Below are 19,006 nucleotides of genomic sequence, written 5' to 3' on the forward strand. Positions count from 1 at the left end.
ACCATCACTGTGAAAAGGATGCAGCAGGGAGAGCCCCGAGGAGGGGAGGGCAGGGTGCCTGGGGGGCAGGGGGAACAGAGCTACTCGCAGCAATTCAGCTCTGGCGGAAGCCCGGGCCCATCATACCTTCTTCCTCATGATGCCAGTTTCTCCTTTGAGCCGCAGGTTCGATTCCTTTTCATCCCGCAGCTTTTTCTTGTACTTGGTTTTGATATCTTGGATTTCTTGGTCCTCGTCATTTTCAATCTGCTTCTTGGTCTCCTCAAACTCCCGCAGCTGCTGCCTGACGTCTTCCTGGGCCTGAAACGGGGAGCCGGGGGTCACTGCACACATGGGATCCAGGGCCCTGCGTCCCCTTACCTCCCACTGTCCTCCCGTCTGTCCTCTGTCTTCCCTTCTCTCCCTACCAGATGGGGCTGCGGCCTCCAGCACCTCAGTGACCACCTTCCCGACACCCCTGACCCTCTCCACCTCTGGTTTCCTCACACTGACACCCATGCTTCCTTTGTCTTTCTGTCACTGAACTGCTGACGGTTGTAATTTTGTATCTGTGGAACTACTTGGTCGTCTTTCCCAATAGACAGAAGTTCCTAGAAGGTAGAAACCTAGTCTATTCTGCCCACTCCCAGGGTCCCAGAGTACACCCTGCAGGGGCACACAGTAGGTACTTGGCCACTACCTGAGTGAAAGAGAGTCTTTAACTCTGATCTCCTGCTCCTTAACCCAATGCCCTGCATGTCCCCCAACACTTTGCATCATACTCTAATTGCCTGTTTGACAGGCTCCCTCATGGGCATGGAAGCTCCTTGATGGCAGGGCCACATCTCTCTGCTCACCAAGAACAATCTGCATAGCAGCTGGTACAGAATGAGTCAGAGCCTGGAGCTGGGATGCAGGAAAAAGGAACTCGGCCTGGGATCCCTGGGTGGCTCAGCGGTTGGGTGTCTGCCTTCAGCCCAGGGCCTGATCCTGGGGTCCTGGGATCGAGTCCCACATCGGGCTCCCTGCATGGAGCCTGTTTCTCCCTCTGCCTGTGTCTCTGCCTCTCTGTGTGTGTCTCTCATGAATAAATAAATAAAATCTTAAAAAAAAAAAAAAGGCATGAACTCAGCTTGGGGGAGGCTGAGAGTTGACTCGGGTGTGATTCCTCTGCTTACAGCCCTCAGGCGGTCAGAGTCCACTGTGTCCCCCTTGTCCTGACCCTGGCATTCTCATAAGCTGCATGTACCCATCCCTGGGGTGAGTGTCAGGGGCTCAGAGAGACAACATGGTTTTAATACTGGGCTCCCGAGAAAGGCTTCTCTCTTCCCCGCCATGTGTCACCAGACCCTTGCTAGACAGAAGCCTTGGCACGGTGTGCTCTGTTTGCAGCCCAGAGTTGCCCGCCAGCCACGGCTCTAGCTCTGGGAGATGTCCCTGGAAAGGAAAGTAGGCCAGCCAGGTTGGTGAGGGGGCCTGCCAGGTGGAAACTTCCTAGGGAAGTTCTGAGTTGAAATCTTTGACTCAAAGGAAGAAATGGGGAGGTAATCACTGTGAGGGTGCTGGCCTTCCTCTAGCCTCTCTCCTCTTGGGGCAGATTCCTCTCCCGCACCCCCATCCCCCAAGCCCCCCTGAAAGGTAAAGCTTAGATCAGTTGACTGGAGGTCGACAAACATTTCTGGAGCATCTAGGACACGCCCGCCCACCCCTTGCAGGGTTTGAAAGTCACTGATGGGTGACCCTGCCCTTGAGAAGCTCCCCCAGGGGAAGGGAAGTAAAGGCAGGATGCTACCCTATAGGCCACCGACGAGGCAGGGGTCCAGGGACCCTGAGGACACTGGGAAGGCTGCTTAGCCCTGTGGGCGGGGAGAGAGGTTGTAAGGGAGAGGACCTGCGGCCAGGTGAAGGGGAATCATCCAGAGCAGAGGCCCAGAGGTTGTGTGGGACACTTGGCCACTGCATGAGGTTGGATGGGAGGGAGCTGGATGGCAGCAGAGGGCCAGGGCAGGGGTGGAAGGCCGGCAAGGCTGTGCGGGAACATTCCCCGTGGGGCTGTCAGAGCCCAGCCTGCTGGGAGGAGACCTCCGCTCTCTACTTCCTGCTCCTCTGGGCCCAAGGCCTGCTCCCTTCCCGGCTCCCTGAAGACTTGGGGCGTGGGGGTGGGGGTGCGGCCCAGTCCTCCTCCTGGCACAACTGGCGGGGGTGACCCTGTAATGTCCAGGGTGCTCTGACCTTTGTCTCTCCTCTGCCTCGGCACCCCCACGCTCAGGTCCACCCCGGGCCTGGGCCCACCTCCACCTCCGAGGCCTGCAAACACAGGCCCTGCCCTCAGCACAGGTGACTGCGGTGTTAGACCCCAGGTGGGCCCAGCCCTGTCTGGAGTCCTCCACTGTCTTCCAGGCGTCTGGTCTTCTGCCCCTGTCTGGGCTGGCCCTGGTGGCTGCTCCCCAGAAGCCCTGGTTTGCCTGTGGCAGCCCTCAGGAGAGCCGCTCTATGCCGGCCTCCCCCGCAGTCCTGCTGAGGAAAAGCACTGGGCGGAGGATGAACACAGCCAGGATTCAGGTTTAAAACCTCAGCTGCGTGCTCAGCTACGCACCTGCCAGGCCTCTTCTCTGCCACCTCCTTCCTCATTCCCTTCAAAACTCATTCCACCCCTTCCTGACTCTGTGCCCTCGCTTACGGTGCCCCATCTGCTGCCGTTTCGTGCAGGAAAGGCGGCCATCTGGCTCTTCTCAGTTTTCTCTTCATCTCGGGAAACTAGATATTTTGGCAACCCAACCTTCCTGAACATTCTCCGACTGTGCTCTGCCTGCATGCCCTTCCCTCCCGCGTTTCCATGTCTCCTGCTCATTCTGGCTCGGACTCCTCCTGGGTCTCATTAGCTCCTGCGAGCCTTCCCTGAGCAATCAGGGAGGTCTGCACCCCCCCTGTTCCCCCATGCATGCGCCTCCAGGGATCCGTCTGTGTGCCTGCCTCCCCCACACAACCGAAAACCAGGTCCCGGTCTCTATTTTTCACGGTCACCCAGCACTCGAGCTGGTAAACCAGTAAGATACAACCTAGGTTTGTAAAATCAGTGAAGGAATGATTTCATCTTGTAAGACACAAGGAGCTGCTAAAGGGTTTCAGGCAACCACCTTCCCTGTTGTTCGAGGCCCTTGTTCCTCTCTAGGCCCTGCCGGCTGCATCTAGAAAGGTCTCTCCAGTCCTTGAGGCTTGAAGGTCCAAGTAGGATAGGACAGCAGATATGAACTTAGTCTGTCCAAAGAATTTCAGTCCCTAAAGCCAAGCACCTCCCAGCCCCCTGGGTCTCCTGGGTCTGGAGGGAAACAAATGGTAAAGAGCAGAACATGAGGCCCAAGGGACACATGCTGAAAGGAGGGACTGGAAGGGAAAGGAGGTGAAGCCAGCTTTCCCACAGCTCCGTGGGCTGGTCACAGGCCAGGCCTGCAGGATGCACCGTGAAAGGGAGGCACAGTTCAGCTTCCAGTGAGTACCTCTTCCAGGAGGGTGGTTTTTTCCTGCAGTTTGGCCTCATAAAACTCAGTCAGCTCTTCCAGGGCCTGGCTCTTGGTCTCATCGTTATCCCGAAGCTGTTTTTCATACTCCTCCTGCATCCTCTGGGACTTGAGCTGCAATTCCTGATACTTCTCATATTCTAGAAGCAACTTTTGGTTGTTGCAACACTCTGGAGAGAAGCAAGGGCCGTTATTTCGCGTGGGACTCAGGGCCGCCCAGGAGCCTTTGGTGTTCTCCCGCCCACCTCCAGCACCAGCCAGGGCAGGTGCCTCCATCATGCCCGCCCAGCTTCCTGCCCGTACCCCATGAGGTGGCCGCCAAACTCCCCCATGTTGTCAGCTAGGCAGAAGGTTTCCAGGAAAGGGCGGAGGGATGTTTGGGGGTTCACGGCCAAGAAAAATGTCCTAAATATGCCAAACCTCTGTTTTACAGAAGAGTAAACCGAGGCTCGGTGAGGTCCAGTGACTCCCTAGAGCACCTAATGTGGTCAGTCTGGGACCCAAGGCAGCCTAGCAGGCTCCAGACCTGCACTTCCTCATATCTCCTGTTGGCATGCAGTAGGTGTTTAATACGTGTTTAATGAATGAGCAAATGCACAGGAGTAAAAAGCCACAGTGAGATCTAGGGCATAAATGCAGCCTGTTTACAGACAAAACCAGGTCACCTGGGACTTCTGTTGGGTCCGGGGGACTCCCAGACTTCTGCCCCCACCCGACGTGTGGCCTCTCCCTGGGGACTCACCCAGGTCCTGCAGCTCCCGGCTCTGTTTGTCCAGCAGGTCCTCAATGTGCTCCCGATGGGACACATCCTGCTTTTCTTTTTCTGTTCTTAAAACCTAAAACACAGAGTGAACTGTTCTCATTCTCACATGTCTGCTGAAAGCACCCCTAGGGCAGGAACACATGTTATGAGTGCCATCCCCCTTCACTCACAAACATTTCTCAAGCCCTTCCTTTGTACCAAGCATTGTTCCATGAGCAACAAGCAAGCTATCACTTTTTATTTACATTATATTCTGCTCTGAGAGTTCTAGACATTCCTTATTTATATCCTTTCTACTAAACGGGTCTTGTCAATGATGAGTTCGGTTTTGGACATGTAGCAGATGGATTTTGGGGGGGAAGAAAGTAAAGATTCATTTGAATTCTCTGTTGTCTGCACATTGCTGTCAACTACATTCTTGGATGTGCTAATGTGTCAGCTTCTAAGGAGTGTTTTCCTTAATCGAGCAGGAAAGCTCTTTGCAGGCAGAGGGGCCGCCCCCAGGAATAACTCTGTGCTTAGCTTATGGAGGGCCCCCGCACCAATGTTTGTTGACTAGAGGAAGGAAATAATAAAACTAAAAGCCAGGGGCTTTTTTTTTTGAGTCAAACTCTCTGACCCGTGGAGATAATATAAAAGAACAAATACCATCTGAGCCAAAAATAGGAGGTTTGGGATGAAGGGCAGGACAGATTTGTGGAGAATAAGGGGATTATTCTGGGGGAGTCCTGGATCAAATCTAACTACAGGAGGACAAGTTAGACTAATTTTATTTCATTTACCGATGATCCTGAAATCGATATTCTGGTACCTCTTTTCTTTCTATACTTTGTTTTTCTTGTGACCTTTTCATTCTGTTTTTTGTTTGTTTTTAGATTTTATTTATTTATTCATGAGAGACACACAGAGAGAGGCAGAGACACAGGGCAGAGGGAGAAGCAGGCTTCCTGTGGGGAGCCCCATGCAGGACTCGATCGCGGGACCCTGGGATCATGACCTGAGCCAAAGGCAGATGCTCAACTGCTGAGCCACCCAGGCGCCCTGCATTCTGTTTTTAAATACATTTCTCTTGATCCTAAAGATAATATATTCTCATTGTAGAGAATTTGCAAAAATACGGAAAATTTTAAATTATCCATCATCCCCACTTTCCGAGGTAATCACACTGCTAGCTATTTTCTTATGAACTGATCTATGTGTATTTATTTTATTTGATGAATCCCATTCACTAGAGTTTTATATTCTGCTCTGTTCTACGTGGCACTTTGCTGTAAGCATTTCTGATGCTATCAGCTATCCTTAAAAACCACACATTATCATATGGTTCATTGTTTGAGCATAGCTGGAATGGTGTACGCCAGTTCCATCTTGAGTAAACTGGAAACATCTTATTATTTGTGGCTGTTGGCTGAGTCTCTCAAACAGACCTGGTTTTTCGTTTTCAAGGACTCCATCTCCTGGAGGAACTTATCTGTTAGCTCCTTAATCTTCTCAGAGTAGTTCATGTCCTTCAATCGAAGCTGATACTCATTCTCCATTTTCAATTCTTCCACACGAGTCTTCAGTTCCAACATCATCTGAGCCTTTGGGAGAAGGACACTAGAATCAAGAACATTCACAGTGTGGGTGAATTAGAATATTTAAACTGGTGGCCTCGAGCTCTCTGAGCTCTGCAGCTCTGCCCAGCCTCAAACACATTTGTATCCACTAGAATTTGTTATCTTTTCCCCACGAGACACCGGGACTGAAAACTGGGGAGACATACGAGCTTTTTCCTCTGCCTTCACGACATCTGTTCAGTGAGCCCCGCTGTGCACCAGGCATTACGCTAACAACCCTCTCATCCTGAAATATGTGCAAATACCACCTGCTCAGTGAAGTCCACTTGGACCACGCCAGTTAATCCTGCGACCCTTCCTTTCCATTCCCAGCACTCATGACCCTGCTCACACTGCTCTACTTTTTACTATTTTCTTGGATCTAGGCACTTTCTAATGCAACTTATGTATGATTCTGTTTATTGTCTTTTGTCTTCTTCCTCCATTAGAATTTAAACTCAGGGAAGGCTGAGATCTTTGTTGGTTTTGTATACTGATACACAGAAGTGTGCCTAACACATAGGAGGTACTTGAAGAACACGTGTGGAACCATGATTCCTGCCCCCATGGAACTTACGGTCTACTGAAGAAGCCAAATAACATCATTACAAATTGTGAAAAGTGCCCAGAGCCAGTGGTTTCCCAGGACTGTCAATGTGTCCCTCTCAATGCCTCTTAGTCCTTACTCTTCCTGCCTTGCTGGTTCCTATGTCCAGTGACTTCTTCTTTCATTCTGTTGTATCCTCTGTTGCCAAAGTTTTCTAAATACTGTGATACACATACCCTTCATTTCCTGAAAAAGGTAACGCTGATGACAGAGAGGGTGAGAACACAGGTGTTTTCTTCTCACCTATCTATGATCACCCCCCAGCCTCCTCACGTATCCCTATCTCATCTTTTTTGATCTATCTCCTCTACAACCATGGACAACTAGAGAATAAGGGATGTGTTATGCTCACTTCTGCATTCCTGGCCAGTGGACAAGTGTGGACCTGGCACACAGGAAGTACTGAGATGAGGGATGAATATAGGGGGCATAGGCAGAGTTGGGGATGAGAGCAAGGATGTCTGGTCAGGACACTGCGTGTGATGTGGTATGGATGGGAGGCAGAGGGAGAGGAGGCCCAGACGGGGTCAGACCATCAAAGTCCTTGCCAGCCATGATAAGAAATTAGGATTTTCTCCTACAGGGCCTCTGAAGGTCCTTGCCCAACCTGATTAAGCTGACTTCGTCTCACAAAGACCTCTCTGATGGCAGTGTGTAGCTTGGGCTAGATCAAGCACTAAGCAGAGGGATTAGTTGGGGGGTGGGAACAGCACAGTCCAGATGGGGAAGGGGGAGGAGAGTGGAACGGAGAGATTCAAGAGCAAGATTTTAGGGAACATGGTGCCTGACTGGGTATGGGGTGAAGGTAAAGGGCCATGGATGAAGACCATCTCCTGGGAAGAGTGCTCCCTGAAGATTGCATTTGGCCTATCTTGTGTCACGGCTTTATCCTGGGCACCTAGGACAGGACCAGCAACATAGCACTAAATGAACGTTTATCTGATGAGGAGGTCACTCCAGGGTCTGCCTTGGACTGGTGGAATAGATTTATTGATGGGAGTGCTGGTTTCGGGCATGTTGTATTTGTGGCACACAGCTCATCATCCTTCCTCAGTGTGTTCTCAGCCTGGCTGCAGAGGCAGCTTTCCATGATGCAAATCTCCTCAAGCCATTCCCTAATATAAACCTATCAGTAGGTCCTTAGGAACAAATTCTGAATTCTAAAACATGGTGTAAAAGGCCCTCACAATCCCTCTCCAGCTCCAGCTCCAAACACCCTCCCTTCTCCAGCCCCACCTAGCCAGGAGCATCTTCCCCAGAGCACCTCTCTCATCCTTTTGCACACTCATTCCTTGGTGTGGAATAGCCTTTCCCATCTGTTCCTGAAGGCTCCATCCAAAGCTCATTTCCTCTGGCACCACTTGGCTTGTGACCCCAGAGCATCATTCTGTCATAACACCCGTAACACACTTAATTTCCCTTTTTAATTTTACCTGTACCTCCTCCCAGGCTACAAGCTAAAGGCCTCTATATATCTTTCACTTCTGTCATCCTAGACCTTGGTACAGCATCTAGTACATAACAGACCCCTCTGTGACCACTAGTCGGATGGATGGATGGATGGATGGATGGATGGATGGATGAATGAGTAGGTAAATTATGTCCTGAGAGATAGTTACATAGAAAATCATAGAATATAAAGAAAAAAAGAGAACTGGGAATTCTGAGAAATATGACTTTTATTTTAATTTTTTAAAAAGATTTATTTATTTATTTAAGACAGAGAGAGCACGCATGCAAGTGCAGGAATGGTGGGGAGAGGCAGAGGGAGAGAACATCCAAGCAGACTCCTGCTGAGCGTGGAGCCCATCACAGGGCTCAGTCTCATGACCCTGAGATCACGACCTGAGCCGAAACCAAGAGTTGGATGTTAACCCACGAAGCCACCCAGGTGCCCCAGGGAAATGTGACTTTTAGAGGACAGGTGGAGACAGAGCCGGGAAGGATAGAGAGGCCAACAGGGAATAAGAGCACAGTCTCACAATTGCAGAGATGGGGCAGCTCCAGGAAGGGAGCAGAACATACTCTAGCCCTTTCCAACTTGGCAGCACTTCTGACAGGCCAAGTTGGGGGCTGGGTGGGGAGACAGGCCTTTGGCACAGCCTGGGGTCTCCTAGTTGCTCCCTTCCCCTACCCTCCGTGAGGAATGGGGGAGAAAACAGAGAGAAGGAAGAGGAGGAGATGTACTTGCCTGCCTGAGTAGGTCAGACCCTGACTCTCACAGGCTCTCCCTCATCCTTTCCTCTCATTTCACCTTTCCTGCAGAAAGTTCCTAGCAGGAAACTCTAGCATGGATCTCTGGAAATGCCTGGGTCTTATCCTCCTGCTTTGGGGCCATTTTTGCAATGCTGTTCTGATGGTTTTCTTCATCTCTACCTGATTGTGAGTTTCCTGATCACAGAGCTCAGGGCTGTCTTTTCACACATGCGTCCCCAGTACCTAGCAAACAGCAGGCATTCAATAAATTCACTCTAGATTCTGGATGAACAGCAATGAATGGATAGCTCTGCCATTCTCTGTAAGCCTTGTGCGTTTCCCATCCCTTCAGTGTCTCCCTTAGGGAGCGCGGTGCAGAGCTAGCTGTCCCCTCAAAACTCTCAAAACACATCTTCCTGGAGTGTTTAATGCTTTCGCAGGAGGGAGGGGCCTTTGGGGGAAGTGATTAAGAGAGAGGATTCTAGATTAAATCTGGAGCAAAACTCTAGTCCTGTTATGTCACTTAACTTCTCCAACGCCACTTCTGGAAACATGGGGAGAATAATAGAATCTTTTTCATAGAGATGATGTGACATTTATTTATTTATTTATTTATTTATTCATTCATTCATTCATTCATTCATCATTCATTCATAGAGACACAGAGAGAGAAAGAGAGAGACAGAGACACAGGCAGAGGGAGAAGCAGGCTCCATGCAGGGAGCCGGACATGGGACTCGAACCCGGCTCTCTGGGATCACGCCCTGGACTGAGGGTGGCGCTAAACTGCTGAGCCACACAGGCTGCCTGAGATGATGTAACATTTAAATAAGAAAATACTTATAATTAGTATAGCACCTGGTTCAGGGAAAATCTAAAAAAAATGCTGATTACCATTACTTTTATTGTTTTATTATTAGGAAGACTAGGTTTCAGGAAAGTTTTCTAAATACTTTATTTTCTTTTTTTAAATGAAGAAGGCTCCACTAGCAGTTAAGTTTCACAGATACAACTGGCATATTCAGCTTGTCAGTTCAATTCTGTAAATATTGACTGTCTTTCATGTGTCTAGCAAGGGCTAGAAACTGCTGGTCACACAGAGAATTGCATGTCATGGTTCCTGCCCTCAAAGAGTGGGAAGAGGAAAGCTAGTTCACAGGCTAAAAGTAGAGCAGAGTGTAAGTGAAGATGACCAGGTGGCAGGATGATGGGCAGGGGTGAGGGTGGAAAGAGATCCAGCCACGCAGAGGAGAGCAGCATGGTGGTGTGGGTGGGAAATGTTCAGGGGAGTGTGGGAGTCTGTGTGGGGCACTGTGCAGCCAGGCGTATAGGGCCTTGAATGCTGGTCCTAGGGCTGTGGACAGTCTGGTAAGGAATTTCCATGTCCCTCTTCCTTTGATCTGGTTCTTACCTTCTCTTCCATGTCAGTTTTAGTAACAAGCACCTCCTCGGCAAAGCCTACTTCCCTCTCTCGCTTGATCCCCCGACCATCCTTATCAAAGACCTTCCAGGTAAACAGGCAGCCGTCCTCAGCAACGGTCAGCAGGAATTGGTCATCAAAGGTGAGCGACATCTGAGGAGAAAAAAAGCACAACAAGGAGGCTTTTTGAGGCCTCAGATAACCAGAACTGAGCTGGCTATGTGCAAGGCCTCTGTTCAGGCAACCATGGGTGCAGCCTCATGGGGCAGGAAGACTGGATCCTGGGTAAGAATAAGACAGGGAGCTCTCATAAGCTTCTGTTAATGAATAAAGGAAACAAGACTGTGTTTATATTCTCTGTGCATTTGGAATCTTGAGAGTTAATTATTATCTAGATTATAAAAAGAACTCTCAGAACTCAGCAGTAAAAACCCCAAACAATCCAACTAGAAGATGGTACAGAAATATGGAGGGTATACAGATGACAAAGAGAGTATACAGATGGCAAAGCAGCACATGAAAAGATGTTCAACCTTATTAGCCACTGGGGAATTGCATATTAAAACTATGGTGAGATATTACTGCACACATGTTAGAGAGCAGCTAAAATAAAAAATAGTGACAATACCAAATGCTGGCAATGATGTGGAGAAATTGGATCTTGCATGCATTGCTGGTAGAACTAGAAAACAGCTTGGCAGTTTACTTTAGTTTCCTTAAGAACTAAACATAAATTGAGGCACCTGAGTGGCTCAGTGGTTAAACGTTTGCCTTTGGCTCAGGTCATGATTCTAGGGTCCTGGGAATCTCAGGTCAGGCTCCTTGCTCAGCAGGAAGCCTGCTTCTCTTTCTCCCTCTGCCTGCCTTTCTCCTTGCTTGTGTTCTCTTTGTCAAATAAATAAAATCTTAAAAAAAAAAAGACTAAACATAAACTTATCCTATGATCCAGCAATGATTCCCAGAGAAATTAAGGTCCACACAAAAGCCTGTATATGATTGGTAAAAGCCAATAGAACTACTACCAGTTTTATTTGTAATAGCCAAAAACCGGGGGGGGGGGGGGGGGGCGGGGCCGTGAGCTATCCTACAATAGGTAGATGGTTAAACAAATTATGGTGCATCCATGCCATGGAAAGCTACTCAGCAGTAAGAAGAAATTAAGTATTGATATGTGAAATAACTCAGAGCTCAAGGGGGTATCGAAAAGCCACTGTCAAAAGATCACATGCTGTACGATCCCGTTGTTTTGTTTTAAAAAGATTTTATTTATTTATTCATGGAGACACAGTGGGAGAGGCAGAGACACAGGCAGAGGGAGAAGCAGGCTCATGCAGGAAGCCCGATGTGGGACTCAATCCCAGGATCCTGGGATCATGCCCTGAGCCAGACGTTCAACCACTGAGCCACCCAGGTGCCCCCTGTATGATCCCATTTATATAAAATTCTCAAAATGACAAATGATGGAAATAAAGAACCAATGAGGGTTTTCTTAGGACTAGGGTCAGTGGTGGCTGAGGGGGGTGGGTGTCACCAGCAAGGCAAGAGGGGATCCTTGGTGGCCACAGAGCAATGCCAGCTACAGAAATCTATGTATGTGATAAAATGACATGGAAACACACACATTTTGCACCAATGTCAGTTTCCTGGTGTGACACCTACCGTTGCACAGTTACGATAGATGTACCTATTGGGGGAAACTGGGAGGAGGGCACACAGGACCTCTATGCTCTCTTTAAATTTCCTGTGACTCTATAATGATCTCAAAACAAAAAGCAAAGGCAAAAGAATCAATAATGAAAAAGGCCTTCTCGCAGTCAGCAATATGTGTCGAAAACCTTACTAATGGCGTTGCTCTTGCACTCAGGAATTCTTCCTCTGTCTAGCAAGTTAGCCTTTGGGATAATCAGAGATGCCCACGGAATTCTGTAGAGAAGCCCTGGTTAGGGCTTCTCATATGATCATTTAATGCCCAGTTGTAGGAAAAGAAATAAGCTGTGGTCTATCACTTGATGGGATATTTGTATAGCTACTAAAATAATGTTTTCGAGGAATATTTAATTGTACAAAAATGCTTATAATAGCATTAATTTTTAAAAAGCAGACTACAAAAGAATATATACAGTATGGTCTCAATTTATTTAAAATGCACACAAAATCTACACAAAAGAGAAAATGTATCAAAATATTAATGATATTATGAAGAGGATTTTTATTTCTTTTTCTTTTTTGGTTTAGAGAGAAAGAGTGTGAGCATATAAGAGTAGGTGGGGAGAGGCAGAGGGAGAGAGAATCTTTTTTTTTTTTTTACATATTTTTTTTAATTGGAGTTCAATTTGCCAACATATAGCATAATACCCAGTGCTCATCCTATAAAGTGCCCCCCTCAGTGCCTGTCACCCAGTCATGCCCACCCCCCGCCCACCTCCCTTTCCACCACCCCTTGTTCGTTTCCCAGAGTTAGGAGTCTGGGAGAGAGAATCTTAAGCAGATTCCACGCGTAGCATGGAGCCCCTCGCAGGGCTCCACCTCACAACCCTGAAACCATGACCTGAGCCGAAATTAAGAGTCAGACATCCAACCACCTGAGCCACACCAGTGCCTCATGAAGATTTTTATTTCTAAAGTAACTATGCATTGCTTTCATAATCAGAAAAATAAATACCTTATGTACAAAACGCTATGAAAAGAAGAGAGGGAATTTTTTTTTTTTAATTTACTTTGAGGGCAGTCCGGGTGGCTCAGTGGTTTGGTGCCCCCTTCGGCCCAGGATGTGAAGGGATCCTGGAGACCCAGGATCACATCCCGTATTGGGCTCCCTGCGTGGAGCCTGTTTCTCCCTCTTTCTGTGTCTGTGTCTGTGTCTCTGTCTCTGTCTCTCTCTGTCTCTCATGAATAAATAAATAAAATCTTTTAAAAAATAAATAAATTTACTTTGAGTGTGAGACTCAAGCTCACCATAGGAATGTTCCAGTTAATAATGGAAAATCCTTTCTTTAGTAAGGATACTGTCTGAAGGTAAGCCAGTATTGAGTTTGGGACATCATTCAAAATCTTAGCTTTTGATGTTGTTGGGGGGACAATTTCCAGATGTGTACCCATGGTAGTTCCCCAGGGGAGACTTTTTGTACCTCCAGGGAAGGGCAGGGGCTCATCTCTGGGGCTTTGACTTTATTTATTTATTTATTTTTTTAAATAAATTTATTTTTTATTGGTGTTCAATTTGTCAACATATAGAATAACACCCAGTGCTCATCCTGTCAAGTGCACTTCCTCTGGGGAGGACAGCTGGGTGCCACAACCAGCACTCAGCAGATCGGAGATCTGGGTGAGATGCTCCTGGCATCTCTTAAATGGCCCATTATTATGCATAATATTATGGTAAGTAACCTCACACAGGGATGTTTAGGTGTATGTCTGATTCTCTCCTAGGGTATATTCCTGGGAGTAGTTAAAATAAAGGATATTAGTAGCCAATAAATGTTCATTGAATGGGTGGTTGGATGAATTAAGAAGGAGAGACGAATAAGGAAAGAAAAGCCACTGAGGGGGTTGGAGGGATGAAGAAGGAGTATGGAGGGCAGATCAGATAGATCTAGGGCAGGGCTAGGTCTGGGCCTGGATCCCTGCGGAGAGCGACCCTTCTCACCTTGGTGATAGGACCTGCGTGGGCCTGGTACTCGTTGAATTCTTTCTGCAAAGGTAGTGGATACTTCATGGCACGGATGGTGCCCACAGAGGTGCCCACAAATATCATGCGCCCGGAATGTGAGATGACGACGGCCGTGTAGATGACGTCAAATGCTGATATCTCTCGAAGGACCTGGAACACAGACGGCTCTGTTCAGAGTGAGGGGCTGAGCCATACATACCCTCAGGGTCCCCATGTCATTCCCTCCTCTGAGCAACACAAGGACAAGTTCTGTACTGAAAAGATGTTTTTCAATTCCTTAAAGCACCTGGCATAGTGTGGAGCACAGAAAAGGCACAGATTAGTCTATCGTGGCTGCCTGACTAGTGGACAAACTGCAAGGAGTTAGAGCAACCCTAATAAAAGGAAGCCTTCAAGTAGCACCATTTTACAGCTTCCTCGTGTTGTAACTCATTCAGTCCTCATGAACACCCTCTGACTAGTTACTGCCGCCCTTATCTTAAGATGTTGAAATAGCCACAGGGACAGCAAGTAGTCAACCTGCCTTGTAAGTGGCAGTCAGGGCCCAGTGTCACTGCTCTTGACTACTGTGCTACCTTGCATCTCAAACTCAGAATGGGATGTGGGCCCTACAGTTATTGAGTGTTTGCGTGGGTCATGCAGGCTGTGCCAGCCAGTGGGGATACCAAGAAGTGGGGACTGCAGTGGGCCTGCCCCGATGGAGCTCCCTTCGGGTCCAGCACTGGAAAAGCCACCACAGAATTAGGACTAAGCCACTCAGGGGCATAGTGGAGGGAACCCCTACTCTCAGCTGAGTTCCAATCCTGGGAAACCCGTCTCAGACCAGTTGGCTGCCGTGGTTTCTGTACACTTTCCCAGGCACCAGCACCAGGACGGCGACAAGCACCAAAGAGAGGCTGGAGGAGCCAATGGAGGTCAGCTGTCACTGGGCACCTGGAGAAGGACACAGCCACATTTGTAGGGAGAAGTGTCCTTGGTCTTTGGAGCCAAATGGGATAGTTCCTAAATTTCAGAGATTGGGGGTTTCAAGTGAACATGGTGGCAAGCCGAGGTGATGGCAGGAACTATGGTTGTGTTTCTACCCCGGGGTTAGCACGCAGTTTAGGGATGCTGCTGACTTGTGGGCTGGGAAGGTGGTAGAGACCTTACATCAGCCAGCAAAGTGGAAGTGGAAAGGGGCCCCACAGTTTAACCTGGTCAGGTAGGGCCCTGGGCAGGAAATCCCAGGAGTAACAAGGACTGAGCTGACTCAAAAGGCACGGGAGGCCGGATGTTATCCCACGAAGAAGGGGCCCTCTTCTCCCGAGCCCTCTTCCCATCACACTTGCTGCTGTGCACATGGAGGCTGTCTCCCACGGATGGGTACAGTGGCTGGGCGGTAGGCCAGGAAGACTCACCGAAGAGTCAGCAATCTCCTTGAGGGTCTGGTCCGACCCAACTGCAAAGATAATTTTGGCATCAGGGGAGACAGTGACACAGTTGTAGCTGCAGGACTTCAGGACGCATTCGGTCTGTCTCTTTCCAGAGGACAGATTCCATTCATACACGGCACTGTCTGTGCCACAAGAGATCAGTTTGCTGTCATCTGCATTCCACACAATTGAACGAACCTACAGGATGGAGACATATCCAGTTAAAAGCACTCATGTGCACATACATGCCTCTCATTTGGGAAAGGAGGATGAACCCCTCATGCGTTCCACTAGACTGAGGCCGAATGTCCTTTGCTGGTGCGTGTCCTTCAGCAAGCACAGAACTGACTTTATTTGGAACACAGCATGAAGAGGTCCACCCTCTGGGCGTTGTCTACAATGATGGAGATAGTGGTGCAGAGCAAGTAAGAGAAGGCCGACAGGTCCACGATATAAGCAAAATAGCAGAGCATAAGAATTTTATAGAACAAGGGAGAGAGACGGTCAAGAGGGGCCCTTCCACAATCACAGAGACAACTCTGGGGGTCGGAAGGGCTGTGTGCATGTGCTAAGCCATGCCCACTCAAGAGCAATCAGAGTGGGATATGGGGAAAACCTGAAAGCATCTCCTAAGCTGCACGGAGACCCATTAACACAGGGCAGAGGCCTCAATGGCACAAGGGGTTGAAATATTACATCTGACCAAACGCTAACTGAATAATAATCTCCTCTGGGTCACTGGCATCTCCCAGGAAGCCAGGCTTAGAGCTAAAATCACACTTATTCCTGGCAGCTGGAAGACTGTGTGCATGATGAAGGCTGCACTCCCTTGGGTACAATCAGAGAGAGAACCTCCAACCTACTAGTCTCCAGCTGAACGAGGAGCAGGAGAAAAAAAAAAAAAAGTGAACTCCATGCACCGTGACAGCAGTCTCCCAGCTACACAAATCCAACAGTAAAGGGTAAAAGTCTAACTGGCTAAGGGGGCTGAGCACAATCTGTGACTAATAAGTGGCTCAGGTCAACCCAGGTGCAGCCCCTAGGTACTGAGAAAACAAAATTAAGAAAAAAAAAAGAACAAAGGGAAGAGCAGAGACACCAAGGCTGCACACAGCAGGGGAAAGAAAGATTTCTCAGAATTAGTTCAGCCAGGTCACTAAACAAAGACACAACTTTCTCGGCTTTCCCCCGTTATATTTGTAATTCCCTTCTCCAGTAGTGAAAGATCTTCCCATCAAATTCAGTATGTTTGCCTATTTTCTCAATCTCTTCATAAGTAACCAACCTCCTGACCTACTGGCCACCTCTTTTGATATTTCCAGGATTCTAACCCTGTCAGGCACATCCTTACCCACCTCCTCAGCTCCCTCTCCACCTCTTAAATGGCATTTTCTGTTTGTTACTATTATGTAAAAACATGCTTGAAAAAATATAGTAACATTATTTCCAACAATTTTCCTAGATTCATTCATTTTAATAGTTTATCTAAAAATTCTTTGAGTTTCCTACATACTCAATAATGTGATCTGTGATGATTTATTTATTCATTTCTGAACTTTATGCCTTTTATTTTGCTATGGTCTGAATGTTTGTCTCTTACCTCCCATCCCATTTCCCCCATGGTTCATATGTTGAAATCCTAACCCCTGAAGATGATGGTTTTAGGAGGCGTGGGGCCTTTGGGAGTGATCAGATCATTGAGGGTAGAGCCCTCATGAATGGGATTAGTGCCCTTATGAAAGAGGCCCTGGAGAGCTAGGTCACCCCTTCCACCCTGTGAAGATATGAGAAATCTGCAGCCAGGAAGAGGGCCCTCGCCTACCCATACTGGCACCTGGATTTTGAACTTCCCACCCTCCAAACTGTGAGGAAAGATTTCTGTTGATTATGAGCCACCCAATCTGTGCTATTTTGTTATAGGAGCCCCATGGACTTTTCTTACCTTATTGCATTGGTTAGGACTCAGTACAAGGCGAACAGAGGGCATTATGCTTTGTTCTGTATCTCAGAAAGAATACTTCCCAATCAATGTGATAGATCATATCAGCAAGAGATAAAACAAGAACCATATGATCCTCTCATTAGATGCAGAGAAAGCATTTGACAAAATACAGCATCCATTCCTGATCGAAACTCTTCAAAGTGTAAGGATAGAGGGAACATTCCTCAGCATCTTAAAAGCCATCAATGAAAAGCCCACAGCAAATATCATTCTCAATGGGGAAACACTGGGAACCTTTCCCCTAAGATAGGAACAAGACAGGGATGTCCACTCTCACCACTGCTATTCAACATAGTACTGGAAGTCCTAGCCTCAGTAATCAAACAACAAAAAGACATTAAAGGCATTCGAATTGGCAAAGAAAGTGTCAAACTCTCCCTCTTCGCTGATGACATGATACTCTACATAGAAAACCCAAAAGACTCCACCCCAAGATTGCTAGAACTCATACAGCAATTTGGCAGCGTGGCAGGATACAAAATCAATGCCCAGAAGTCAGTGCATTTCTATACAGTAACAATGAGACTGAAGAAAAAGAAATTAAGGAGTCAATCCCATTTACAATTGTACCCAAAAGCATAAGATACCTAGGAATAAACCTAACCAAAGAGGTAAAGGATCTATACCCTAAAAACCACAGAACATTGTAGTTTCTGAAAGAAACTGAGGAAGGCACAAAGAGGTGGAAAAATATTCTGTGCTCGTGGATTGGAAGAATGAATGTTGTGAAAATGTCAATGTTACCCAGGGCAATTTACACGTTCAGTGCAATCCCTATGAAAATACCATGGACTTTCTTCAGAGAGTTAGAACAAATCATCTTAAGATTTGTGTGGAATCAGAAAAGACCCCGAATAGCCAGGGGAATATTAAAAAAGAAAACCATAGCTGGGGGCATCACAATGCCAGATTTCAGGTTGGACTACAAAGCTGTGGTCATCAAGACAGAGTGGTACTGGCACAAAACCAGACAAATAGATCAATGGAACAGAATAGAGAATCCAGAAGTGGACCCTCAACTTTATGGTCAACTAATATTCGACAAAGCAGGAAAGACTATCCACTGGAAAAAAAGTCTCTTCAATAAATGGTGCTGGGAAAATTGGACATCCACATGCAGAAGAATGAAACTGGACAATTCTCTTACACCATACACAAAGATAAACTCAAAATGGATGAAAGATCTAAATGTGAGACAAGATTCCATCAAAATCCTAGAGGAGAACACAGGCAACACTCTTTTTGAACTGGGCCACAGTAACTTCTTGCAAGATACATCCATGAAGGCAAGAGAAACAAAAGCAAAAATGAATTATTGGGACTTCATCAAGATAAGAAGCTTTCGCACAGCAAAAGATACAGTCAACAAAGCTAAAAGACAACCTACAGAATGGGAGAAGATATCTGCAAATGACGTATCAGATAAAGGGCTGGTATCCAACATCCATAAAGAACTTATTAAACTCAACCGCAAGGAAACAAACAATCCAATCATCAAATGGGCTGAAGACATAACAGACATTTCACCAAAGAAGACATATTTGTGGCCAGGAAGCACATGAGAAAATGTTCCGCATCACTTGCCATCAGGGTAATACAAATCAAAACCACAATGAGATATCACTTCACACCAGTGAGAATGGGGAAAATTAACAGGACAGGAAACAACAAATGTTGGAGAGGATGCGGAGAAAGGGGAACCCTCCTGCACTGTTGGTGGGAATGTGAACTGGTGCAGCCACTCTGGAAAACTGTGTGGAGGTTCCTCAAAGAGTTAAAAATAGATCTGCCCTACAACCCAGCAATTGCACTGCTGGGGATTTACCCCAAAGATACAGATG

General features: G+C 47.4%; 1 protein-coding gene across 5 annotated transcripts in view; it reads right to left on the bottom strand.

The window, feature by feature from the left end:
• Positions 1-19,006, bottom strand: part of CFAP57 (cilia and flagella associated protein 57) — a 73,651-nt gene that overhangs the window by 28,358 nt on the left and 26,287 nt on the right. For 3 of the 5 annotated variants that reach the window (XM_025420462.3, XM_025420460.3, XM_025420463.3), the window contains 7 exons: positions 15,149-15,361; positions 13,728-13,901; positions 10,073-10,234; positions 5,688-5,843; positions 4,240-4,333; positions 3,477-3,667; positions 127-300 (listed from right to left, as the gene is read on the bottom strand). In XM_025420462.3, coding sequence (XP_025276247.3) covers positions 127-300; positions 3,477-3,667; positions 4,240-4,333; positions 5,688-5,843; positions 10,073-10,234; positions 13,728-13,901; positions 15,149-15,361 — 1,164 coding nt within the window. Of the gene's footprint in view, positions 1-126; positions 301-3,476; positions 3,668-4,239; positions 4,334-5,687; positions 5,860-9,297; positions 9,469-10,072; positions 10,235-13,727; positions 13,902-15,148; positions 15,362-19,006 lie in introns of those variants that run through there. The other 2 variants (XR_003125360.3, XM_049094592.1) reach the window with 2 other exon arrangements.

Source organism: Canis lupus, chromosome 15 (genome assembly GCF_003254725.2).
Source record: "Canis lupus dingo isolate Sandy chromosome 15, ASM325472v2, whole genome shotgun sequence".
Classification (NCBI taxonomy): Eukaryota; Metazoa; Chordata; class Mammalia; order Carnivora; family Canidae; genus Canis; species Canis lupus.